The sequence below is a fragment of the Hyaena hyaena genome, unplaced genomic scaffold (genome assembly GCF_003009895.1).
Source record: "Hyaena hyaena isolate Hyena2069 unplaced genomic scaffold, ASM300989v1 scaffold_1090, whole genome shotgun sequence".
In the NCBI taxonomy this organism is placed as follows: Eukaryota; Metazoa; Chordata; class Mammalia; order Carnivora; family Hyaenidae; genus Hyaena; species Hyaena hyaena.
Genome location: NW_024081722.1, coordinates 245,231 through 272,941, shown reverse-complemented (window position 1 = coordinate 272,941; position 27,711 = coordinate 245,231). Strand labels below are relative to the sequence as shown.

At 33.6% G+C, this 27,711-nt stretch overlaps 1 protein-coding gene across 1 annotated transcript in view; it reads right to left on the bottom strand.

Moving 5' to 3' along the window:
* Positions 1-1,720: 1,720 nt before the first annotated feature.
* Positions 1,721-27,711, bottom strand: part of EPHA5 (EPH receptor A5) — a 269,981-nt gene continuing 243,990 nt past the window's right edge. The window contains exons 12-16 of the mRNA XM_039222255.1: positions 26,368-26,577; positions 23,173-23,322; positions 13,705-13,898; positions 10,018-10,173; positions 1,721-1,990 (exon numbers count right to left, since the gene is read on the bottom strand). Coding sequence (XP_039078186.1) covers positions 1,885-1,990; positions 10,018-10,173; positions 13,705-13,898; positions 23,173-23,322; positions 26,368-26,577 — 816 coding nt within the window. The 3' untranslated portion in view covers positions 1,721-1,884. The remainder of the gene's footprint in view (positions 1,991-10,017; positions 10,174-13,704; positions 13,899-23,172; positions 23,323-26,367; positions 26,578-27,711) is intronic.

Below are 27,711 nucleotides of genomic sequence, written 5' to 3'. Positions count from 1 at the left end.
TTCTTTTTCTCTTTCTTTCTTTGTCACATTCTTTAGCAAAGAGTTACTTTACTGCTTAAGTAAAAGGTGGGAGGGTAGAAAGAAACTATTTCTTAAAGGTTTATTCTTGTATGTGCTAACATTCAACGAAAACAAATGCTTGGAAAAGAGAGAGAACACCATTAATATCATGCAGGAATATTTTCTATAGATTTCATTAACCTAGACTACTTCAATATACTAGTGCCATTGATGATTGTAAGTAGGCTATACTTTGTTCAAATGCTGTGCTCCTTGAATAATCACGTATCATTCAATGATTTCTATAAAATGCAACATCATAAAAAAATTCTGTTATTTCACCAAAGAGCTCAGTTTTGTTCAAAGTCTAATAAACCATGTAATTTGTATCACAAATGCCAGTCTTAACCAAATGCGGCACATAGAATGTACACAGAACCTATCTTATGTTCCGTAATAAAGCCAATTAAATAATACTTTGGACTGGTTTATCAAAGTAAATTCAATTTGATGAAACTGAATACAAGATGAAATTACCAAATGAATAAACAGCCATCAACAAATAAAACTTGTTAAGTCTTGAAACAAAGAAAATTCTGAAGGAAGTACATATATATATATTTCATCAGTCCATTGCTGCTTTAGTATCAAAATTTCTACAGCTGAACCACAATGGAAATGGTTACAAAGGATTAACACTTAGGGGTAATGCTTAGTGCTATGTGCCTGGATTTAACAACATTAACAGAAGCCTGCACAGTTAAATCCTCCTACATCCTGCTGAAAATGTGCCCTTCAGTGTCAACTTTGCTTGACAAGATATTTTCTGGGACTCAGAAAGGTGAAATTTCTTACAGGGGTGCAAGATTAATGGCTAGAAGAACTGCATTGTCACAGATATCACAAAGAGTTTTCAAAAAGCCAAAGGGGATTTAATCTTATAGACATTTCCTGTTAGTGAATAAAGAGATTTAGTAGCTTTTGGACATATGAGAGGAAGAAAGACACAAGCTTGTGTTCAATTTTGTTTTACTGCTTCCCTATTTCTCCTACTCCTATTACACTCTGGAACACTTGTTCCTGTATGTTGCTAAAATTAAAACACTATTAAAAATGCAAGCAGAATGGTAACGCACACATGTGCAAGCATCACACACAAAATTCCAACTTAAATTGATTCCTGGGCATATAGCAAATGATACAGTATATACACACTTATTACCTAATAGTTTCTAGAAGAGCAACTAAACATAAATTTTATAACACAAAAAAATAAATATACACCCTGTATTGTACTTGTCCTTGATCAAGCAACATATTTATACACTAGTTTCTATAACTTAACGCTGTGTAACAGCATTTTAAAATTACAAAAGAAGGTATCTATTAAGAAATTATCTAATCATATTGCTCTTCAATACACTTACGTAGACAATTAAGACTTGAAGTAAACTTCAGTAAATTGCAGCTTTTGTTAGCCCACAAACGGCTATAAGCTTTTCCTTTCAAGTAGATTCTTGGAAGTTTTGAAAGGGGCTGCCTTAATTCAGTCTGTAAAGGTGCTCTATATAGTTATATTTTCGTTTATAAAATTTTGTAGAAGTGGTGGAAAGGATTTTCTTGTTGCAACATAAGATCACGTTTAACCTCATGTTTTTATTCTATGCAGGTTTTACTTGCTTCATGAAAAATGAAGACACGGAGAAGAAGATAAGGAGATTTTAGTAAAACACTGATTACAAATTCTGTGGTTTGAACAAATGATCTCCTAAGGTTTAGAAATCACTGAGTTTTCCCTTTTTCCCCTTTTATGTTAAAATAAATCTCAGGGCTTGTTTACAAAGTGCAGAATTATTCACTTGACGAAGTGACATGAAAAGGAAGTTACAGTGGCACCATCCCATTTACCAGCTGCACCTTCATTTCTTGAAGGCTGTTCATGATCTTCTTCTGGTGACCGACAAGAGTCACTCCGAGCCGTCTCAAATCCCTGTATGAAGAAAGCACACATTGGATGTATGTATTGATTCAATTGGTAGCACACCTCAATATTTTCACGCTGGCAAAGATACATTTTGCAGAAGCTAATTAGATTACATTCCCAATTGAGACATATCAGGTCCAATTTTCAAAGGCAGGCTCCAAAATTGTACCTTGAAAATCTGTTTATAGTCAAAGAAATATTTAATATAAGAACTGATATCATATATAGTTGCTCCTCCCGCCCCCACCTTTTGGACATCATTATTTTGGTGGCACAGATTAGTGGAAAAACAAATTTGCACATGCTTACCAATAACATATTTAAATTAAAGGTACAATTTCATTGAATAATTTTGAAAATGTGGACCTACAATAGGAACAAGAACTTTTTTTTTTTGCTAGAAGAAATAAACAAAATATACTTTAAAAATTTTACAATTAAGCAAAGACCAAACTCTTCAAATGACTCAGTCAGTACAATCATTTTATATAACAAATATCTCTATGGGATAATGACCACTACATTGCTGTTAGAACACTTCCAAATATGTAAACCCTTGGATTGGGAGTAACTTGCTCCGCTAGTGTTCTGCAAGATGAGAAAACATTTCTATAAATTTTAATTGGATAAAGGAGCGATTGTTTGCAATACCAGTAGTACATGACACCAAATGTCATAATCACAACCGAGTCAATGGTTCTTGAAATTCGCTTTAATATACAAGTGCTTTGGATTATAAGCATGTTTCTAGAATGAATTATGGTCACAAACCAAGGTTTTACTAGCATTTTTTTTTACTTGGAACCCAAAGTACCAGAGCTTTCTTCCTTTACTAAATAATATCTAGGCTCTCCTGGCATTTAGAGCATCCTGAAGATTACACACTATCAGAAATCTTTTCAACCAAGATATATTTATACTGTTTCCTTTAAACAACCTTATTAAAAATAATATTATAAATGTCTAGATTTCTAAAGTAACAGCATATTATGGAGTTCAAGGTCAGGATCCATGGTTCTTAATTGTTATTTCACAGAAAATTCAGAAACTGTTTTCCCTTGAAGTATATATTTGGGAAATATCATTATTCAGGTATGTTTGGCAAATGACAACATTAATTGTAGGGGAAAAAATAACAGTTCAAGATTTTTGAGTGACCAAACTGTTTGCCATGTTCGATTTCTTTAGATAATTACTTTATTGAACACATTATAGTAAAAGAATATTTGTGCATTCAGTAAATGTATTAACTTCAGACTATCTTAGACTTCCTTAGAATTGGATGCAATAACATTAGAATCATTATATGTATATTTGGATAGCTTTAGAAACAAGTAAATCTCTTAATTATTAGAAGATAGAAATTTTAAAAATGGGTGCTTAGGCTCTACATGTGTTAGTACTGGAAATAATTGCTTATTTAAATAAAATCTTAGATTTCTTTGTCCTTTTATGTTTCATTGGTTTTTTATGAGAGTTTTAGCAAAGGGAAAGTAGCTAAAAAAAGAAGCAATTGATGTTTATGGTGGCAACATAGTTCTTTCTCTCTTAGAATTGATCATGAGAGAATATTAAAACTACAAGACACCAGAGTAAAAAATAAATATATTATTATATCATATCATATTATATTATTATATTATATATTTAATTGTAACCATGGAAGATAATTAGCAAAAAGAAAAAGAAAACAGTAAAAATTCACTTTGAAACAAAATCACCATTGCTAGTTATGAAATTGACTACAAAATAGTGAGTTACTGACTAGTATAGGATTAAATTTCTCTTTTCAACTACATCAGAACTTCTTAACTTTAGCCCTGTTAACATTATGGGATAGATAAGTCTTCATTGTAGGGGTCCCTCTGCATTATAGAATATCTAGCACCATCTCTGGCCTCTACCCACCAAAATACCAGAAGAATTGTACCACTGTTGACCCTTTGTGGTGATAAGACAAAATTTTTACAATTTGATCCCTGAATAGCAAAATCTTCCCTAGTTGACAACTAGTATAGTAATATAAAAATAATAGGTGAAAATGAAGATGTTCTCTTCCCATATGCTAGGAAAATACATAATTCTATAATAATAGATTTTTGTTAATCTCCTTGTATGCATGAGAAAATGAAGTGTTAGAGAATTTAAATCACTTGGGCAGATGGCACAGCTAGATGGTGACAGGGCTAGTACTAAAACCAGGAACCTGGTACCAAAGTCCATACTCTTTTAATTTCTCATTACTCTGAGATTTTATTTTGAGCAATGTACTTCAAATTACAATCATTTCCTCATCTGTAAAATGAGAACTCTGTAGCTATAACGTCAAGTATCCAAAATTCTAAAGAAAGAGATATGAACACATACTTCTTTGAGGCTATGGTAACTCAATCTGTACTTCATGGAATTTCAGTTATGGGCTAATCTATACTTCATGGCAATTTCAGTATTTTACTTCATGGCTGCCCACTAGCATACTTTGGACCCAAGTTAGGTAAAAGGGCTGAAAATATCTTAACCTGAAAATAATCATTCTCTGCTAGAGAATTTAAATAATTATTAATTGAAATGGAGTTTTAAAACATATGTCGTATCATATGCTTTATAAACCCACAGGTGATTCTGACAAATCCCCATTTGAAAGTACTGATGTTACAGATACATACTTAAATTGCACAATTCATATGGCTAATCCAATTATTAGGAATGAGCTTTTGAAAATAATCCTTACAATTTATCCTGAAAGACCTGAAAAAGAAATTGTAGGTTTCCCACTGAAACAGACTGGATTTTGAATATATAATACCAAAATCTTAATTTGAAGTGTGTGTGCGTGTGTGTGCGTGTGTGTGTGTATGTGTGATGTGCATGCATGTGCCCCACATTCCAAACATTGTTGTTTCACTGATATCCACTCACTGGTTTGATTTATTTTTACTTTCCTATCTTAACTTATATAGTAGTTATATTATATATAAGTATAAATTCATTCTCTGAAAAGAGCTTGACCACAAGAAAGACTCGGGTTCAGTGTTTGGAAATTAAAAATTTTTATGACATCTATATCCTGCTAAAGAACGGATGTTTTGAGGAATTGTATTTGACTAATAAATGCCATTATAGAGCTTGTGTTCATTAGCAAATACAATCTTTCTTCAGAACATTTCATATATCTAGATTTTAAGTTGAATTTGTTTAAAATTTTCCAGTGTGTTAAATATAAGATTTTATTCTAAGGTCAATTTGTGATCTGATTATCCCCTAAGATGCATATGGAAGGTCAGACCACTGAAATTCTCTCTCCCTCCAATCCACTTCCTCCCATCCTTTTTTCCATGGAAGAAATGGAGTTATAAAAACACAGCATTGCATTTTATACATTGTCATAAATTATGTGTGTCTATAATGGAATGCTGATGTTTCCAAAATCTGACTTGTCATTTCAAAAGCTGTCAAATTAATATGCACAGATTTAGAAAATCACATGATTATAATACATGCAATGTGCATATACCTTTATGCAATGTGATTCTCAGTGAAAAGATGAGAGAGAAATAAGATCATTTATGCAAGCTAAAGTTGTTCTCAGCAGCAAAGTAGTTCCTTCAAAAATTGTATTTAATATTTTCTAATTATATTACAAATGACCAAATAGTATTAGAAAAATGTTTTCAGTAAAGGTTAAGTAACTTTATTCCAATATTGCTAAATGCATTAATGTATTTTAAATAGTTTTGTTTCATACTTTCATGATGTCTAAGCATTCCCATTTTATTCTTGTACTCCCATGTACATATTGAATGGTCAATTTAGCAATAATAATGTGAGATAAATTAGTTATAAATTAAAGTATTTAACATTTGATTATAAAGAAAAAAAACATTTGATTATATAACATTGATTATAAAGTAGTTGCTCTACTTATAATGATTGCTGAAAAGTTTTTCGAAAATGATGCCAGATATGCTATTTACTCATTTTTCTATACAGGAAATTTTATGTTAGGTAAAGTTATAAATCTATCCCCATTACAAATATTACACTAAATGTATCATGACCATGCGTAATCTTAAGTAAAACCAAGAATGATGATAAACTATGATTCAGCATAGACTTATGCATTTAACCATGATAAGAAGAGTATTGTTACACAAAAAACAAGTTAGCTTTTGTCAACAAAGCATGATCAGTTTTAGAAAAGCTGCAAATATAAGGAACTGGCATTGATGTAATTACATTTCAGCCTATTTTCAAGTGTTACTCTACAATATTAAACAATGGAAAACACTGATATTATGATACTAAAATGGCAGAATGAAAAACAGAATAACAAGAGGTGTCTACTTGATATTGGAACAACTCTTGATTATTCAGGATTGAGTTCACCCATCTGTGGATGAGTCATTCCCTCACTTCTTCACCCTTCTGCTTTACACACCTGAAAGCCATATCGCTGGTATTTACCCCAGCAACACTGGCTGGATAGGAGAAGGGAGAAGAGAGATTAATAAATATTCACTAAATTTCAGTGTTTATTCTTTTTGTCATAATTTGGTCATGCAGTTGTATGCTTGAGATTTTTTGGTTCATTTAAAGATTCTTGATAATCATTTATATATCTACTATACAAGATAAATATATTTACATTTGGCAAAGATTAACCATGATTGGTCATGATTCTCAGTGAGTGAGACATAGTGATGCATTGTACTAGAAACTTGCTTAATTATGTAGAATGAAGAGGATACAAAGTACTCCCGTGTGCATTTTAGGGGTATAATAAATTATTCATAATGTCTTTATTGATAAGATAAAAACTCTACTTGAACTGGTGTGCATAAATTTTGGCCCTAGGTTTGTCAAATTTCCATTTTAGTAGTTTAAGACCCCATTTTAATAAGTGATACTAACATAAACCTCTTCAGTTTACACACGTTTGGCATAATATTTAAAATTCACTGGATTTTGTTCATCTTCTGAATAATCAAAAATTGACAGTCCTGGCCTGACAAGAAGTTTAAAAAGCGGCTGTAATACTGTCCTTAATACAGATTTTTGGATTAAACTTGCAGCTCACATCAAGCTTAACAATTCCCCCGTCAACCACAATTCACTGCATTTACACACCATAGTACAGGCTGCACCATTACTGCCACAATGATTGTTCTGTGCATTGTACACAGAATAGCAAAGTTTAGGTACAGAGATGGCAGACAGAACCTCTAAGGTTGAAAACCACATTGCCTAACATATTTTAACTCTAAGATTGTTAACTTGTTCATTTCCTTTGCACATTAAGCCTTATATGTATGTTACTGGCAAGAAATAAACAAACAAAAAAAAAAAAGAAGGAAAGAAAGAAAAAAGAAAGAAGAAATCAGAAACAAAATTAAACCTTTATAAAGGAAAATTTTTATCAAAGTTAGCGGTTCTGACAAATTGTAATATTTTCTCTTCCTTTTTTTAAACCAGCATAAGAATAAGTTTGATGGCATAAATTCTAACATATTTTTCTAATTTAATTATATGGAACTTTGATCTTTTACTTTATATTAATTGATCTTAACTGCACCCCCCACCCCCCAGGTATACTTCCAGTTCTCACTTTCTATTATGCCTTGGCAATAATGTGAACAATAATATTTATTATACTATTATAGCATTAGCAACCTCCATAAAATTAGTATTAAATATTGGGTGAAGACAATGTGTAAATAAATCATTATCTAAGTGTTTAAGAGCTTGTCTTCATCTTTGCCGCTATCCAGCTCCTTTGCCACGTGCTTTTAATCCTTTTTTTGGTGAAAGGCAAGCAAAATGCACAGATAATCTATTTTGTATATTCCTGACCAAATAAGTAACTGATCACTCACTGTTCTGTGAGTTATTTAAATAACATTTTGATAAATGTGTTCTTGCCCAACAGGAAGAATGTGGTCAAAACCACAATAAACCAGAAGACATATATTTAAAGGTGTGGGACTCCAAGAAATCAGCTTTACTGGATTTGAGGTTTACTGGGTCAGTCCCTGGTAAGGAATATGTTCATTGGCCCAGGAATCTGAAGCAACTGACACATGGAGACAAACATCTCAGGACAAGAAGATTTTAGCCAAGTTTCTGGATTTTACTTTACTCTTCTTGTTAAGGTAAATGAATCAAAAGACAAGATATCTGAAAGGAGACAATCTAGCCAGAGGCAACAAGGTAGGCAGAGAAATGAAGACAAAGAGAGAAAACTGAACCAAGTAAAGAAAAACTGATCAGATAAAAACTACCAGAGAATAGAAATGGGGTAGAGAACCATAATTAGAAGAGAAAAGAAGGCTATTAAGTCTTTAAAGAAAACAAACAAAATGGGAGTTTGGGGAAAGAGGAACTGACAAGTAAGATAAGAGAAAACAATTAAAATCAATAAATGAAATACTAAAATACAATGCTAAGATATTTAACATATTTCTAGTATTTGGGGGCCCCAAAGAGATAAAGTAAAACAGAGGTAGTTAATGCAAAAACCATTATTTGTGATTAAAACTATTCTGTGAAGGCAGGAGCAAAAAACAGTGGATGTAAATATATGTATGTATATATGTATGTATATGTGCTATTTTAATAAAAAAAGAGACATCATTTAATGCAAATAATTTTATTATATATTTACAAGTAGTCTGACATTGGGTAGAAGAAATACCTACAGTATCATTTTAATATAAAATGACAAATGACTTTAATAAATTAAAATGACCATTTTTACTGAAAAATTAAATAGCAATCATGTAAAAATAGTTTTAAATTATCAGCAAAAGTTTGTTTACTATTTTAAATATAGCACAGATGAGTTCTTTGAGGGTTGAAAGAAATAATGGCCAAAGCATACGTGTCATTAAATAGATACAATTCAGAGGTGATGTTGAGGATGAGATTCAGCAGATTAAGAGAGCATGCCGAGTAGTGATTTTAGGTCCAGCATAATAGGGATGAGGATGAGAAATGCTGAGAATGTGACATTAATTGGTGACAAATGATGGTACCCTGTTACCTTTCGTGTGGACTGGCAGTGAATTCAATGAGTCAAAGAATGCTAGAATACAAATGGTGAGTGCTCAGTGTTCATATTATGTGAAGTAATGGAATAAGGGCTGTGGTTTAGTGCTTTAGGTTGTTCTACCATGTTCTAATCCTTACAACAATATTTTAACCTTTGAATTTGTAGGTAATTTAAAGTAAGTTGTCATCATATTCACAGGTTAAAACATTATTCATGTTAATGTAAACTAGATGGAACCACCATAACAACAGTTAATTTTCACAAATAACAAATTTTAGGCTAAAATAATTACACATACAGAGTATATAATAAAATACAAACAACTTACAACCTTAAAGAATTTAATACTTAACTCTAGTGATTTTTATTTAATAAGATTTGATAAATTTTATCTTAAACGTGCAAACAGAAAAGGGCACAATTGGTTCCACTGAGATTATACCAAATAACAAATCAGAGGCAGAATCTAATATATCCTTGGATTGCAAGAATATATGGTGCACCACTCAAGAGATTAAATGAGATTCCTGCCTGGGAAGCTTTGTTTAAACGGTTGCTACCCGGGTATTCATCATAGCCCAAATTTAAGAATATGTTTTGTTGTTATGTAGGACTAGCCACACCAATTGTGCTTACAGTTTGTTTTGTAATTACATTCATATAACATAGGTTCCAGTATAAAAACTTCATCAAGAAAACATCTTTTCCACAACACAAAATACCAGTATTTTGCCATGGAGCTGTTATTCCACTTACTCAAATATTCAAATGCTATTTGTTTGAAGCAAAGAATCAAAGATACTGGCCACAAGTAGCATTAACCATGCAGTTGTTAACAATACAGGCTAAAAAAGAAGAGGCTTCTTTGAAAGCTGTCACACATGGGCAAAGGTTAACTGATTTCCCTTGACCTCATCCAGATTGGATTCCGAACAATTTTTCTCGCCCCAGCAATTATGTAAAAATTATCAGAAAAATTACTCACTCCAAAGTCACCTGAGCCACAGCGTCCATTGAACTGTATCCATTTTCCATGAAAATCTCTGTATACCGGCCCATTTTGATTGCTTCTAGCCATTCACCTACTGATCTGTAGGCCCCAGATCCCAGTGGGCCATGTTCTGCCAGTAAATTAGATACTCTGAAACACAGAGCACATCAGTGTTAAAAGTGACATTTTCATGTCTCTTACAACAAATTGTAATATTAGCTCACAATCAAGGGATTTTGGGTTTATGGAAGAAAATTTTAAAATTATAGAACACAAAATTAGTCTTTTCAGATTTTTTTCTATTCATAGTCAATGAAAAGTTATGATGGCTTAATAAGTAAATGTTCTGTAATATAAAATGTTAGCTGAAAATTCCATTAGATATATTTGTTTCCTATTATTGTATTTTGCTTATAAAAATAATACTGAAAATACTGCCAAAATTAGATAGGAGGGATACTTTGTGTCAAGCCAATTGCTCCTAGACTTTGCTAGAGAAACTCATGCTCATTTAAGCTAATTTCTCAGGAAGGCCAGAAGTTATTTATCCTTTATTTTAAACTCCTACATAAGTGTGATTGTTAACTTGCCTCAGGAGTAATAGAATTTGGAAAACAAAATGTAAACCCAAATACATTAAAAAACTGAATAGGATCAACCAAACCATGAGATACTCTTAGCTGTACTAAACTCATAATTTTTTAGCCAATAATAATATGATATGATTATGAGAACTATTTCCGGAAATACATCCTAAAGAAATAATTAGGAAAAACGACAAAAAGTACTTGTACCAATTTTTACTTGTGGGAACGAATATTAAAAACAATTTAAATGTCCATCAGGGAGATTTGCCTTGGTAAATTTCAACCATACAAATGAATGTAGGACAAATACATTTCTTTTGACTCAGGGTCTCTGCCCTTCCTCACACTCTGTTTACATTTCAACCTATTTCAGTATATTTTCTTCCAAATCAGTTTCATAACAATTGCTCTCATTGTGGTCAGCAACGACTTCTATTTTGCCAAAATCTGTAAACATTTCCTATCTGTCAAATGATTGACTTCTCAGAAATTTTCAACATCCACTTCCACCACCTCCCTCTTGAACTCCTATGTTGTCTCAATCCGTTTTGAATAATTCTCTTTCTTGGCTTTCAGGACACTGAATGTTCCTTGGCATCTTTTACACCTCCTTTCACTGTTACTCCTTTTCCTGACTTTAAAATTTGGCCCTGTATCTTCTCAGCTCAGGCTAAAATTCCGTTCTAGGTAATTTTACTCAACTTTCGTGCTTCAAGTAGCATTTAGTTTTCTCCAATTTTTACCACTGGCCCAGATTCCTCATGTATTTCTATAGCTACTCACACATCTCTATTTCTCAGAGGAATATAGAAACATGTCTGAAATCAACATGTCTGAAACCACACTTGCCATCTTTTTCACATCCATTCCTCCTGCAGTCTTCCCCATTCTAGACTATGATACAACAATTCACTCCTTCCTTGTCTGCAGTTCCCTCACCATGTATCATTATGGGTACTATCCATTCTACTTCCAATATATTGCATATTTGATCACTCCTCTCTATCTCATTTGTTGCCACTTTAGTTCAAGACATCATCATGTCGTACCTGCACAATTACTCCAGCCTCTGAGTTATCCTCTGAATTCTATTTTCACTCTCTGCTGCACAACCAAGGTTGGTTTTTAATGTTTTTATTTTGTTTAATAGCTTTTTCCTCCAATAGTGTGTTGCTCAATGCTGTATATTCACAGCACCTAGCCCACAGCATGACATGACATGGACAGGAACATGAATCTGAACATGGATATTGGATGAATAAATGGGTATCTTGTGATTTGTAGCTTTTAAGTAATGAGGGTCAAAGGTTTTATGAAGGTAGAAATACAGAAGAAATAGTTGGAGAGTAGAATGTTGAAGTTGAAATTATGAAGGAGTTGCGATTTTAAGTAACAGCAAAGTCTAGAACATGCCTATGAGAAGGAGAATTCAAGGTAGAACAGAGACCAGAAGTGAGAGATATTCAAACATCATCTACATGGTAACTGAAATCACCAAGTTTTGTGATTTGGTTGGGAATAAATAAAGGATAAGACAATGACTGGGAATAAATATCTTCTAGAATTACGATTTGGAGATGACCGAATAAAGATGACTAGTGAGTGGTAAAGTCTTCAGCCAAATATGTTTAAGTGAACCCTAGAAAGTTGATTCTATATATTGCACACACAGAAAAAAGAAAAATTTTTGGAGATTCTTAAACTGCTCTTAATCTATAATGATATCAATATAGAACTAACACAATTAATATCATCAGAATGTTTCTTTATGATTTCTTTTCTTTAGGTACATTTGAGACAACATAATTCAAATAAGTAGATGAAAGGAATGCTTAATATTTTACATGAAAATAAATAACTTAAAGGCATATATTTCAGGAGCAACATAAGGAATAATCACTAAGAAGATAAATTCTCCAGTTGCTACTACAGAAAGTTAATGATGCTTGAATAGAAGTTGAAGTTTCATTCCTCACTTGTATTTAAAAATGACTCTGCCTAATAAACAAATGTTATGTCAGAATCATAGAACTTATGTAACTTTGTCAACAGAGTATTCCTCATTTCATGCTAATAGGAGGCCAATTGGTTACACTTCTTGTAAAAATAAAAGTCTGCCTCAAAAATAATGAAAATAATTTGGCAATATTTCTTGAGTACAGAATCAAACTGATCTATTTTTTTGTGTGAGGATAATTCTGTAATTTGTCAGATCAAAGAGAAAAACATACTTTAAAAATATGTAACATTATTTAAGTATATTCATGTGCATTCAGAAACTTTTTAAAAATATTCATTTGTGGGGCGCCTGGGTGGCTCAGTCGGTTAAGCGTCTGACTCTTGGTTTTGGTTGAGATCACAGTCTCAGAGTTGGTGAGATCGAGCCCTACTCCCTCTTCTTCACTAGCAGCACAGAGCCTGCTAGGGATTCTCTCTCCCTGTCCCTCTACTTCTCTCTGTTTCCCTCTCTCTCTAAAGAAATAAATAAACTTAAAAAAATGAAAAGTAAAAAAGTAAAAAGCTCATTTGTTCATGCAAATTTATTCACTTATCCATTTTAAGTATTGTTCCAATTGCCCAGTAAATGATTCGACAAATATCTGTGTACAGCCGGATAAGAGCAAAGAATCTCTAAAGGAGTTGTCATTGTTTATAAAATATGACAGACACTAAAGTCTATTATAAGGAAATAAAAGAGTAATTATTTTTAGATATCTCTGGTTTAAGTCTCTCAGTGCTTACGTGGCTTTTCTCTCTGCTCTTATACTTTTATTTTGACCCATCCACACTTATTTGAGATCCAAAACACATGGAAATACATACACTTGATGTTTTTAAATGTTATCTGAACTTGGCTGCAGTTAACATTTTACAGAAACTGGCATTTACCCTGTTAGACTAGGCATAGATACTTTTAATTTGATTGTTTACATTTCACTATAAAAGAGTAACATTATACAAAAACTGTAAGTAAATTAGTGTCATACAGATCCATAGATTAACCTGTGTACCGAAATGATTTTACTGATTTAATACTCATGGCATCAATTTGAATTAGCTACATTAGGAGAATCTCTCAAGTCTGGCTTTGTACCTGCTTGATGCATTAACCAGAGTCTTCAAGCTACTTGGGTTACGTATCAGCTTATCCAACATGTTGACGATTTCATCAAACTTGGGCCTGCTATTTCGGTCTTTCTGCCAGCAATCCAGCATTAATTGGTAGAGAGCAGCAGGGCAGTCCATGGGGCTTGGCAGACGGTAGCCTTCCTCCACTGCTTTAATCACCTGCATAAAGCAAAACAGAGCCATATTCAACACCACAAACTTAGTACAGAGTAGCTTGAGAAATGTCCTTCTATCCAACTTCCAGCCTGTTTTAGTCTTACGCTTGCACTGATAATCAACATCACTCTCTCTCAAATCTCTGATTACTTCTATTTGCTGCAAAATAAAACAATACCAACAAGAAGCAAATATGTTATCACAATGTAAAGAGCTAGGTTTTCTTCACATATTATAAAGAAAATAAATGGAAATCATTTTTACATAAAATCTTGATGAAGGGTGATTTGTAAAATTAACTGACATAAAAATAATGTTCATGTTTTATTTATTTATCTTTGCATTCTGGAAGCAAATAGGGATTAGATTTTTTTAGTGATTTCTCTGAAAAGTTAATGTCTTTGTAATGAAAAATTATGGGCAGATCCACATTTTTTAAAGCAATAGAACTGCAATTTTACTTCAAAAGAGACTTTTGGAGGGTAAATGATGGATAAGTCAAAGGCTAAATTAGCATAACTGTCTCATGTATCATTTAATAATGTCAAAGTATGGCTGTTTATTATCATCTCCCGATTTCTGTCAGGAATTTGGAATGACTGCCTAAGTAGCACAGGCATTACAAACATCATCGATTTTAAATAAAGCAACACATGTGAGTATCGGTCTAATTGTGAAATTGTTTTATCAAAAACATTCATAATGTCGCTGCTACCATCAATATGTCTAACTATAGAAGAAATTCGTTTATGCTTCTGAACATAATACAGGTTCTATTCTAGAAAATTCAAATATTTAAGTGATCCTAAAGTCAATAATAATAATAAACATGGTTCTCAAATTCCTACTGGGGATATTTCCTTAACAATTAAACGTAATTGCATTTTTTGAGAAAGACTTCAGATTTGATTTAACAAATGAAAAAATATATATAATGATTAGAATAGGAAATTTAAAAAAACAATCTTGCAAGATTAGAACCAAGCCAGTCTTTCAGTGGTAAGTAAAATGGCATCTTAACAGAAGCAGGGGCACAGGGGCACATGGACAGAGGATGAAATGGCAGATTTAAGGGACTTTTATGACCTAGAGGTAGAGGGGAGAGGAGAGAAGGTGTGTAAGTTCAAACCTACCACACTGGATGGTTGTTGCTATTTACTGTAGCTAAACACATTCATGGGGGAAGAGAATGTTGACAAGCATAATTTGGGGCTTGTTTTGTTTGGGGTGAGTGGGGGCACCCAGACACTTGGCAGGAATCTGGTTGGGGTGCAGGAGATATTTGAGATGGAAATGTAAATGTGAAAGTCATCATGACTTGGTCACAGTTTGAAGTCAGACGTAGTATACATAAAATAAAAGGGTATAAAATATAAGTTCTTGACAAGCACAAATAGTTAAGTTCAGGCACTTCAAGGACTCAAGGACTCCAAACCATAAATGGTCAAATAACTGAATAACTATGAGCAAAATTCCTGAGAGTCACTTACCACTTTAGTTAAATAAAAAACAGTGTAACAACAAGTAAATGGCAAGCCATGGTAGAAACTATTACAAAAACTAAAACATATGGTTAGCCTATTTAATGTATTAAAAGTTCATGCATATTGAGAAATAAAATTATAAAACAATAGATTCTTGAGGAATAGATACTAATCAAAATTTACAAAAGAAAAAACACTAAATATATTTTAAGAAAACATTTATTCTCACTGGTGATCAATAAAAGGATAGTGAAAGAATAAAAATTACTATTCATACTTATATATTAATACAAGTTTATTTATTTATTAGTTTGTTATTGTAAGACTTCCCATTGCTGATGACAGCAATAGCAGTTATCATCTTTAGTAACTTTTAAATACCAAAATAAAGTGTTGTAATATGGTTTGTCATGAAATATTTCACTATGCAGTGAGAATAGTGATTTTTACTTATTTAAAACCTGATTTATTTCATAATGAATTTTTCCCAAAGCTGCTACCAATAAGCTCTATTTTTTCTTTAGTACCTATTTTTTTAAATTATTGTCTTTCTTTCACTGAGCAGCTAGTTTTCATGTGACTATGAGATGAGTAAATAAAACCAAAGCATTAGTTTTAAAGGACTTTTATAAGTTATTTGATTTGAGATGCTATTTCCAGAATATATTACTTAATCAGCTTTATTTTCATGTAAATTTATAAATAGAAATATATACCATGTCTCTAAATTAACTGAAGTACTTGGTCCAGGAAATTAGGTCATTGAATTTAATTCTAAGTTCATCTTCAGAATTAATCTTCAAAATCTGTTTAAACTATAACTTGAGATTTTATATTTAGACCTATTGAACTTTGTTTTTCATTTTTAACTACAGTTTCCTTCATAGTTTGGGGAGAAATGAATGTATATTCTAGTAGTTTGTGAAGTGCTTGAAATCTATCAAAGTGCAATTTAGGCTATTCATTTTATTATACAGATTATAATATATAACTAAATGAATAATAATAACAATTGACCTTCTTATTACCATTACATTTGTTAATGTAGATAGTTGAGATAAACAAAGGAATGAAAGAGGAAAAAGAAAAAAAGACAACCAGAATTTTACAGATTATCTGGTACATGTTCACATGGGCTACATCTGGGAAATTATTATAAGCTATGCATTTTCTTGGCATTGACATGTAAATCAACAATCTAAACACAATTTTAAAAATGCTGCCTCTCTTAATACATAAAACTTCAATACTGAGCACCCAATATGGCACTATTCACTTGGTGGCAAGTTGACTTCATTGGGCCCATTTTGTCATGTAAGCATCAGCGGCTTCATCTTCTGGGTAGTTTGCTTTTGTTGCCCACAGAGTCTCAGCCACCATTACAAGTTTTGCAATGCTTGATCCACAAACACTGAATCCCACACAGCAAATCATTCAATGAGGATACCCACTTCCTAGTGAAGAATGTGTGAGAGTATCACATAGTCAGTGATATACAGGTAAATATTTAACAACAGGCTCTCCTTGGTGGGGGGAGGACATATTGTATCATTTTCTTGTTTATATGGTATAAATACTTCCTCCATATCAATTGCAAACTGTCAACATGATCTCATTCTGACAATCTGCTAGCTGGTACAAGGGTTGTTCCAGCAACCACTGCTCATAGTACATCATAAATTCATCCATAAGGCATTTATACTGCTCTCACACAGTTGGGGCAGGGGAAAATGCTGTAGAACCCAGGTGATACACGTAGGACTTCGTGTTACTCTTTTGTAACAACTGCGGCCTCAAAATTCTGACCCCCAAGAATGAAGGATGGAGTCAGGCTACTAGTCCAGCCACCATGAACGGCCAAATTGATAAATGAGGGGAATCTAGAATGGATAGTGGAGGAAGGAGAGGCGAAGGACCAGGTGAGGTCCTGAGATCAACTGAAACCACAGGGACTACAGTTCAGTCCATAACCTGCCTCTTCTGAGTTTCCCCTCAGGAAGAAAAACCCATAGAACTATAAAACAGATGCTCCCTGAACTTGTGTGGGGAAGTAAGTCTGTGCTGAAAAAGGTGGAGCATAGCAATCATGAAAATGTGTTCCTCAGATCTTTACCTGCTGGATGGTAATTAATCCTCAACTCTCAACCCTAAACCTCCTAAAACCATCATCACATTTATACCAGAATCAGGCTTTGCATAGGTTACTTCCAGTCAACTATTGAGCATGACAATGATAATAAGATAGCCTCATTTCTATGTGACCCCTATGACAGAATGCTTTCACAGTCTGACATCTTTCCCAGCTATCCCGCATTCTTTTTCCTTACAAGAATTTCTCCTTAATAATACTAATGTATATCTAATTCCTTCTTGGAATAAGATTCTTGCAGGACCTAGACTAACCACAGGCATTATATCATAGGCACTACACCACAAACTGTATATATGATATCTATATTCATTGTTACCATATATTTGTAAGATAGGCATATATTATTATATGCATTTAACAGATGAAATGTATGAGACTCCAGAAGGTTAAGTAATTGCGTGTTTACACAGCCAAGGAGTAGCAAGGGTAAGATTTACATGTGAGTCTCTCTGGCAAGCAAACCTGTGATGCTGATCCTGATGCTGAGCCTCACCATTAGAATTAGAAATGACTACCTTCCAAGAAAATAATTTGGGAGAGTTATGGATCTTACTCCATGGAATCAGATTTCTTGCTCCACAAGAGAAAAAATATATCTACAATTACAATGTGCTATTTTGGAAAGTAGTACATATTTCATCACAGGAGACAAAAAATGTAGGTTGGATAAATGAGTCGCAGGAAGTTTGTAGGGGGAATTTGAGCATCAGCAAAGTGTTTTGATAAATTAAGTTTAGCTAAGGTGTGAGTGCCTATGTTGCTAGGTATTTACTTGAAATCTCACATATGAGTCATTTTGTTACTGTGAGATATGAGGCTTTCCAGAAGTGACTAGAGTTTAAGAATATTTTCCTCAAAATAAGCTCAGGTCCCAAAGAAATAGTTCTGGATATACCCATTTTTTGTAGGATTTATTTTCTCTTTCCAATATTATTGAAGATATATTGAGTATATTTTTTCTTAGTACATCAATCTTAGATCAGTAGCATTCCAGAGATTAAAGACATATTAAATATCCCCTATTCAAGTCCATTCCCTTTGTAATCATTGAAATTGACCAAGATTTACAGATTCCAAAATGAATGGCTTTCAGTTTGAGATTTTTGTTTTCTGTTTTTGTTGTTGTTGTTGTCAAATAGCAAGGTACAGGACTTCTGAACTTAATATAGATATTTCCTTATGTATCACTTTTTCCAAAGGTATAAGAGTTGAAATGAGGTTACCAGTCACTAAAATAATTACTTTCTTCTCAGGGCAGGCAACATTATCCTTGCAAGACTAATTTTATCTTCAAAGACCAATATTTGTCAAATACACTCATTTTAGAGTGAGGCTACCAAGTCAAATAATTTGTTCCCTGTCAAATCTTGGTAATTTTCAATATTTAGATAGGAACTAAGTTCCTCACACTTTAATAATAACATGCTGTGTGTTCTTTTTGTATTACCATAAAATATTTCAGAAATATAAGATATGTGTACCTTTTTTTTTGTCCCATCAGAAATTACAACAAAGAATAGAAAGAGGACGAGAAGCACACCCCATACAAAGTAGGTTGATATTCATTTGGGGTCAAAAATTCTTGCTGCCTTAGAGTAAGATCTAGGCCAGCAGAAACAGTAATAGAAAATGGCAAAAAAACCCAACAAAGAACAAAAGTAATTCTAACATAAGATTGAAAAACAGATAAATGAGTTTCTAAAACATTGTTTAATATATGTGCTTAGTATACTCTACATAATCATATATTTCTCAATAAATGCAAAAGAAAGACACTGTCACTAAATATAAAAATGCAATGCAATTAAGTCTTTATTTTGGTTTGGATTTTAAGTTCAGAAAATGTTGCCATTTAAGACATTTGCTATCAATAAAGAAGCTCTATTGACTTCAGGATATTATCTTGGCTTCTTAAGCTAGAATCAGAGTTCATGGTCTCGTATTTAAATTATCATCGTCATTCTGGTTTATTTTTAGGATGTGTTACGTTTTTTCTGTGATGACAGAGGCAATCCTAAATCAAAAGAAACCTACTGCAGCATTCTGTCCTCTTAACATATTGGAAGATCTCCTCTAAGAGATTTAGAATATTGTCTACAGCCATACCACCCTGAACTCGCCCAATCTCGTCTGATCTCGGAAGCTAAGTAGGGTCGGGCCTGGTTAGTATTTGGATGGGAGTATGTCTTGGCAATGTAACATTTTCATGATGCAAAGCCTTTTAAGAAGCAGATAGTATCTGGAATGTAGAGGTTATGGGATATATCATTCAAAACATCAAATCACTACTTCTATTTTGCTCTCTAAGAATTTGTTTCCAAAGAAATATTCAGTGATCATGATTTCCAAATACAGTAGATATATCAAGTTTCTTAAATACAAATTTGGATAGCAATTGAGGAAATCAAACTTAGTGCTATATGTAGAAACTAAGTGCTACTAAAGATTGTGGACCTGTTGAGAAAATATATAGCATTTATTATACAGTTTATTAAAAGCAGACATTTTAAAAAGATCTGCAATTGTATAATCATTTACTATAAACTTTGTTTAGATTCTTGGAAAACCTAGTCAAAGCCAAAACATTAGTTTTTATTATAATTTCCTGGGAATATTATATCAGCACTCCTTTTATTTTTTAAATAGTTTGAAATAATGTTATCTGAGAGTGCATCAAAACTCTCAAATGGCTGAAATCAGAAAAAAAAGTGTGTCCCAAATCCTTCATACCTCCTTGCTTCTATGTCCCTCTTAATGTAATGTTATATTGTCCATTCACAATAGGCAGTGTGATTGCCCTAAATATGGGATTAGCCAATGTAATTGGCCTGATTATGGGATTGACTAATGTAATTTTAAGTTACTGGATGAGATGCAATAGGGAAAATTCTTGCTTTTCAGTCACTTGACAGATGAGCTCACATCTAGTCTAGTCTATGGGTATCCAGAGGAAGATGAAGGTCATGTGGATTAGAGCCATGGTGTGCGAATAGAGCAGCCAACCCCATTGCCAACATGAGCAAGTCCAGTCAAGATCAACAAAAACACTATGAACATTTATGTACCATCATGTTCTACTTTGGTCTATAATTTTATTTGTGACAGATGCAACTCTATCAGGTATAATTGCCTATAATATAGATAACAATGCTACACATATCATATACTAGTTGGGAAGGACTAATAATTCTGAGTTACAGATTGAGAATTGAAAAGAAATTAACTAGGCAAATAAGGGACAAATGTTTTCCTTGGCATGGCAGAATACAATACTTTCACAACAATTAAAGGACAAAATGGCATTATAAGAAGTCTTGGAAAAAGTTAGACGTCAACTGTGAAGAGCTTTGTAGTTTAGGTTAGCATTTGGTATTTATCTGGAGAATAGTAAGTAGCAAACAGGTCTGGTCTTCCTTCAGGTTATAAAAATCCAGAGTAATCATTGCATATTGAGTTGAAGATTTTATATTCAGCCAGAAAGCTGATCTAGGATCATTCGCTGAAAATGGTAGTTTGGTACAAAAATTTTAGAGAATCATGCTGAAATTTCTGATATGACTTTTGTTATTTTTTATGACCTTAAGAAAGTCATTTAATCTCTCTAAACTTAGTTTCTTAACTGCAAAACAGGAATTATAATAGCACTCTCTGATGAGAGATACATAATAGAAATTTAATGATACTTTTTTATACCATAGCACTAGCCCTAAAATTGTAAATCTGAAGTGAATAGATACTATGTCCTCCCAAATTTAGAGAAATATAATCCAGCAGTCCCTCCCCTAAACCAAGTGAGAAGGACACAAAAGAAAACCGATTGTAGCAATTTTAGATAACTGCAAAAAGGGTTCACTGCCTTGCCATAGGCTTGTTAGGGGGTGGGGATGCATTAAGCCCAATTTACTGTTTCTTATCAGAGGAGATTGCTATGAAATAAGTCTTAGAAAAGCCAAAGTGTGACCTTGGCTTCTCACCAGGAGAAATTGGAAGACAGGCTGGCTGGAGCAGTCTGCAATATTAATCCAAAAAGGGAACAATGGTAGAGCATCCAACCAGAATGGGTTTTGCTCTCAGGTGAAGTACACATGTGTACTGGACAGCGAGGGACTGTGAGGTCGGGAGCAGGCAGCAAGTGACATGAACCCTAGGAAGTCAGTCGAACTAAGATACCACCATCCTCTGGCGACTGTCTCGAGGGGACTTTTATTTTTATTTTTCTTTACTCTTTTTTTTCTTAAATAGTTTATTGTCAAGTTGGTTTCCATATAACCCAGTGCTCATCCCCACAAGTGCCCTCCTCCATGCCCATCACCCCCCTTCCTCTCTCGAGGGGACTTTTAAAGAACTCTGACACACACCTCACTAGGGAATCAATGTTTGGGTATTTGACCTGTAGGAGGCATCAACAAACTAGCATAAAAACAATCTTGACCTTTCTTTGCTACGTATCCATCAAGGGCAATTGTATCTGAAAAAATCTAGATACCAACTTTGCCAAAGGAGGAAGAGGAGCAAAAATGTGACCATTCATCCTTCTCTAGGTACCGAGGATCAGGTTGGTCCTGTGGTTGTGGAAAACACTTTGAAATGGATATGGCATTGACTTTGATTTAGACTGGACTTGAATTTTTATATCTGAAATTGAATCTTAATTACTGGCATGGGACTGTTGTTTCAACAAAATGCAGCTGAAGAGCTGTAGGATCTGTCTTAATAACCCCTGAAGGCATGGGAGTGGGAGATTTTACAGAGCATGGATGAAAGAAATAATTGGAGGAAAAAAATAAATGTTTTAAATCAGTATGCTGTTAAGACTGCTTCATATACCGGTTTTATAAAGAAGTAATGAGACAGTTGATAAAGCACTTAAGACAGTATGTGGCACATAGTTAGGGTTCAATAAATGTTAGCTGCTTTTACAGTTGTTGTTATTTGAAGGGAAAATATCAAATTTCAATGTGATCCAAAATGGGAAGTCTATATTGAATAGTAATGAGGAAAATCACAAAAGCAGAGACCAAAAACACCTGTGTCAGGCAACACATAATAAATATTCTGAACTTGAAGAGAAGATTCTTTCATAGTTTCTTTAATTTTAGGATTCTTTTATTCTAAGTGCGAATTATTTTTCTATGAAAGGAAAAGATCTGTTTTTCCCCATATGAGAGAGTCCAACTCTTCTAACATTTTTTACATTAAAAAAACATAGATTATCATTTTTTATCTCCTAAAAGCATCCACTATTATATCAATATCATTCATCCTTTCAGTTTGGAGTATTAGCTGCCTTTATCAAATGTAAATCTTGAAAACTTGCCTGTCAGTATGCATTCTCTGATGGCTCCTTCTTCATCTTTGAAAACAGAACTGACATAAAATGAGTGAATCATCACTATAGTACAGCTAACACTATCTGGCAAGGGACAAAGCTTTTATGTAACAGTAACTTACTTTCCTTTGTACTAAATCATTCTGAGTTTCTGCATAAAGGCTATTTCAACAACAAGAAAACAGATCAGAGGGTAAGCCAAGTATTTCATTTTTTTAAGCAACTGTCATTTTGAGAAATGAAAATTCTTCTATCTCCTAAGAGAACAAAGCATTTCATTCTCAACTTGAGGGAGAGTGGTACCATACTTACATCTTGATTGGTCATCTCCCAATAGGGTCTCTCTCCATAAGACACAACCTCCCACATCACGATTCCATAGCTCCAGACATCACTGGCAGAGGTAAACTTTCGGAAGGCTATAGCTTCTGGAGCAGTCCATCTGATTGGAATTTTGCCTCCCTAAAAATGAAAAAGAATACAAGAATTCCCATGTACTTCAAGCGTGTTTGGGGATATTGCTGCCTCACTGGCAAGATCTAGAAAGAGATGTAGCATTTTTAAGTGAATCTGTTTGACAGCATGCAGTCTCTTTTCACATATCTCAGCCCGTAAGCGCTTGTAGACTGATTACTAATTGACTGTCCAGAAGGTTTCTGGTTTGAATTCTGTTTGACTGCTGGAACACATACAGGACCCACATCTCAATTACAGTATCAGGATGGCAGCTCCAAAAAGGGAGAGCAGGCAGTCAAGCAAATCAATAAGGTAAACTTTCATGACTTTCTAACAGAGAGTAAAGGACTCAAATTCCCAGGGCATTTTTTTTTTTCTACTTTCTTTCACATAGGGATTAAAAATGGAAAGTCTTGATTGCTGAATGCAACCCTGAGAAGTTTAACAGTAAGATGAGCGTGAAAATCAGATACAGTTATATTTTCCCCCAGCATTGTGCAATTTCTTTTAGATTTGATTTCTCTTATTTTCTGCCAACATAGTTTTCTGTTTGTTGTTACAGACTTTTTATTTTTACCTAAGAGATAGGTGTCTTACTTAACTTAACCAAATTAAAATTTATTGAAATGAGATGGTGGGGAGAAAAGTTATGACATGATGTCAAGTTTGGAGTTTTTTCATGGTAAAAGAAAAATCAGGTTGGTAGGTTTCCTCTTAGTTCACAAAATAAACACTTTTATATCCTGCAGGCAAATCCAGGAAAGCAAACATTTCACCCATAAGCAAAAATATATTACAGGTAGAGGGCATAGGATTTGAATATTTTCTTGCAGAAAAGATTCACATATGCCTTCCCATTTTGCAGAGAAGGAATAATTTAATTCATATACTAGGGAAAAAATGGAACTTAAGGAAATAATGGCTTCATGTAATGCTTGACCTTGTTCTGTAAGCTGAGGTTAATTTGAACTTTTCAAACTATGTTTAAATTATTTGTTCCTTAGATACATGGTAACACCATTTTAAGAAGACTTTCCTGATACATCCTTTTGTTAATTAAATATGCATAGGTAAGAGCACATCCTTATGGTTGGCTGTGTGTCACTGTGGTATTTTATAACTATACACTTGTAGTATTAAAGTTATATTCTATAATGATACTATTCCCCTCAAAATTGTAGTTTGTCAATTACTTTAAACCTCAGCCTAGAATTTTTCTCCTGGTCCTCTGACCATCATATTTGACATCACTATTATCTAAAGTTCCCTTATCTTCTCATCTCTCAATATAGGGATTTTCCAAAAACCACTATTATGACCCATTTCAAAGGAGTAAGTCTTCAAGGTCTCAGGCTTTCTGCCTCCCCTCTCCTTCCTTTCCCCCCTCCCCCAGCATGATACATTGACACAGACCTTGACAAATCTATTTTATGCATTTAACTAAAACATCAACCAATCATACTGGGAATGGATTTTTCTAGAAACTCCTTCTTGCTTAGGCCAAGCCTATTAAGTGTAACAGTAATCCCAAAGGAATTCTTAATTGAGGTTTCATTTAATCCAAATAATGAAAATGATAATTAGGTTTAGAAGAAGAGGGATATCCCATCAATTAATTTATTGATTTATTAAGCCAACCATTAGAAGGCTTTGTTTGCTTAGATAGGTTACTCTTGATCTTCAGTATAGTACAGTCCCTAAATATCCATGAATCACAAAGCAACAGCTGAAAAAAAAAGCCTTATAATCTATGAAAAGAGTTTTTTGTTAGACTATGAGTAGAAGTAATTTTAAATAATTGAATTAAATAAACGAATGTGTAACATATCTATCTTAAGAATGTGAGATGACTCCGGGTTCCTGGATGGCTCTGTTTATTAAGCGTCTGACTTAGGCTCAGGTTATGATCTCACAGTTTGTGAGCTCGAGCCCCGGGATTGGCTCAGTGCTGCCAGTTTGGAGCTTGGAGCCTGCTTCAGGTTCTGTGGCTCCTCCTCTCTCTGCCCCTCCCTGTCTTGTGCTCTGTCTCTCTCTTTCTCTCTCAAATATAAATATTTTAAATTTTTTTAAAAAAAGAATGTCAGATAACAAAGTGTCCTTCTGTATTGAAACAAATTTACCAAATCTTAGAGTGAAAAAGATACAATGATAAATTTTTAGCTTCACAAGTAGCTGGAACATTGAGGATATTTAACTTCATGTCTTTTTGACATTGAAAGATTTAGAATTATACACAGTTTATCATAAGGGATTCAGACTCAAAAGGTGCAATACATAGATTGCTCCAAAAATTCTGTTCTATCAATACCCACAGTTTTCTGTAGAAAGAATTGTCAGATATATACCATATCAATTCAGGAAGCAATTGCTTTGCTGGAAAAGGATGTGGATTTATGTTAATTATGACAATATGAGTTAGTGACCAATTTTCCATAAATGTGAGTTTAACAGTTAATATAGCATGTCAGGAAAGTAATTAGGCATTAAAATACCTCCAGTAAATCAAAACTTTCTGAAGGAATAATTATTTTATTCCCTACCATGTGAGGCCTTAAAAGGTAGGTTTAGATATTTAATTTCTATATTTGTTTTACAAATGAAGACACTGTGGTACAGAGATTTTAAGCTTCCCAATGTTATACATGTTTATATATTCATATATACATATACAATATTTATTTATTTTAATGTAGGATTTTCTCTCTTTAACTTTCTCTTTTACATTTAAAATTCTATATGTATAATGTTCAAATGGTTATATTCACTCTGAACCACTGTGAACTCAAAGTTTTTGTTTTTAGTATTGGTAGGGAGAAAATGAAATTTTGCAACCCATACGGTGAATATTTTACTTATTTGAGTTGAATATGTAAATTTGTTTCTTCCAACATATAGAATGATCTATACTTTTTGTGTCCCCTTCCCACCATCCTGTTTTCTCTCTGTCTTCCTGTATGAGAGGAATGTTCTTTTTGCTATTTCCTTTAAACACCTTTAAAAATTAAACATGCCTAGTCTAGTTTTTCAGAAATGCATTCTGTTAGATCTTACCCTGGTGGTGTAGGCTGCCTCAGGATCATCTTCCAGCACCCGGGAAAGTCCAAAGTCAGACACTTTGCACACAAGGTTACTGTTGATTAAGATGTTTCTGGCAGCAAGGTCTCTATGCACGTAGCCCATGTCGGAAAGGTACTTCATTCCTGCGGCGATGCCTCTCAGCATGCCAACAAGCTGAATCACAGTGAATTGCCCGTCGTTTTTCTGTAGAAACGATGTAGAAATATTAGTCCTGCAACAATAATTACCGGGGGAATATTTGAAAGGATCTTCCTTCAAACCCCAAATTAACACTATCACCCAATTCATATGCAATTCCTAGCTGAAGGAGAATGGAAAAAAATATGAAATATTTCATTAATTTTGTAACATTTATCAGTCCTCTGCTTGGTCAAAGCAGATCAAGGCTTTGAAAACTCTTGTCAAAAATCTTGTTGCCCTTTGCTGCATTGTAATTCCTTTATTCTCAATAATCAGAGTAGTACATTCATCACTCCAACCTAGCGCCTGCCTGAGATGAACACTGCACATTTTTGAGGTGCTTTAAAATCAGTTAGCTGGATAGCCATATTGGGGTAAAAAAGAAGTGGCTGGAGGAGATAAAGGAGTTTCTGTAGGAACAGATGGGAGGAAGATGACTAAGCAATGACCAGGACACAGCATTTCTTAGAAGCTTGCTGTCTGTCAAGGGCACTGAACTTACTGCAGGTACATGGAATAAGGTCCTACAAATGATTATTTTGAAATAAAGGAATGATATAATCTTTAGAGACTAGAGAACTTGAAGATATGTGTAAGAAATTTGGCAACAGAATCTGGTAGAGTCTGGAGATTAGAAGAAAACTTCATGTTATCAGTAGACAGCTGTCCTCTTCAATGCACAGGTCCCTGGAATAATCCTTAAGAAAGCCATTTTAGCTACACTAAATGTGAAAACCTGCCAGCCTACAGTTTTAATCAGTCCTGTAAATATGTTACATTGTCCAGAACGAACTATTTAGTAATATAACAAGTTGCTAACAATTAAAATTTGGACACTTGCACATAAAAATAAAACAAAACAATTTTTATTTTCCCCTGGGACCCAGAAGATCTGACAAAATTAGTGGTACTGTCTATTACCATGCGGCCATTCCACTTGTAAAAGTGGTGGATGGCCCTCAGATAGGTTACAAGCCTATTTGGCCCCTTCATTAACACAGATGATTTGTGTGGACCTTTTACACATTTTTTTCCTGGCTCTGCTTGATATTATACACTCTGAGAAACTTAGTACTTGTAAAAAAAAGTTTCTCTTTTTTTCCCTTTCCATTTCTTTCCTCTGTCCTTCTTTGTTTT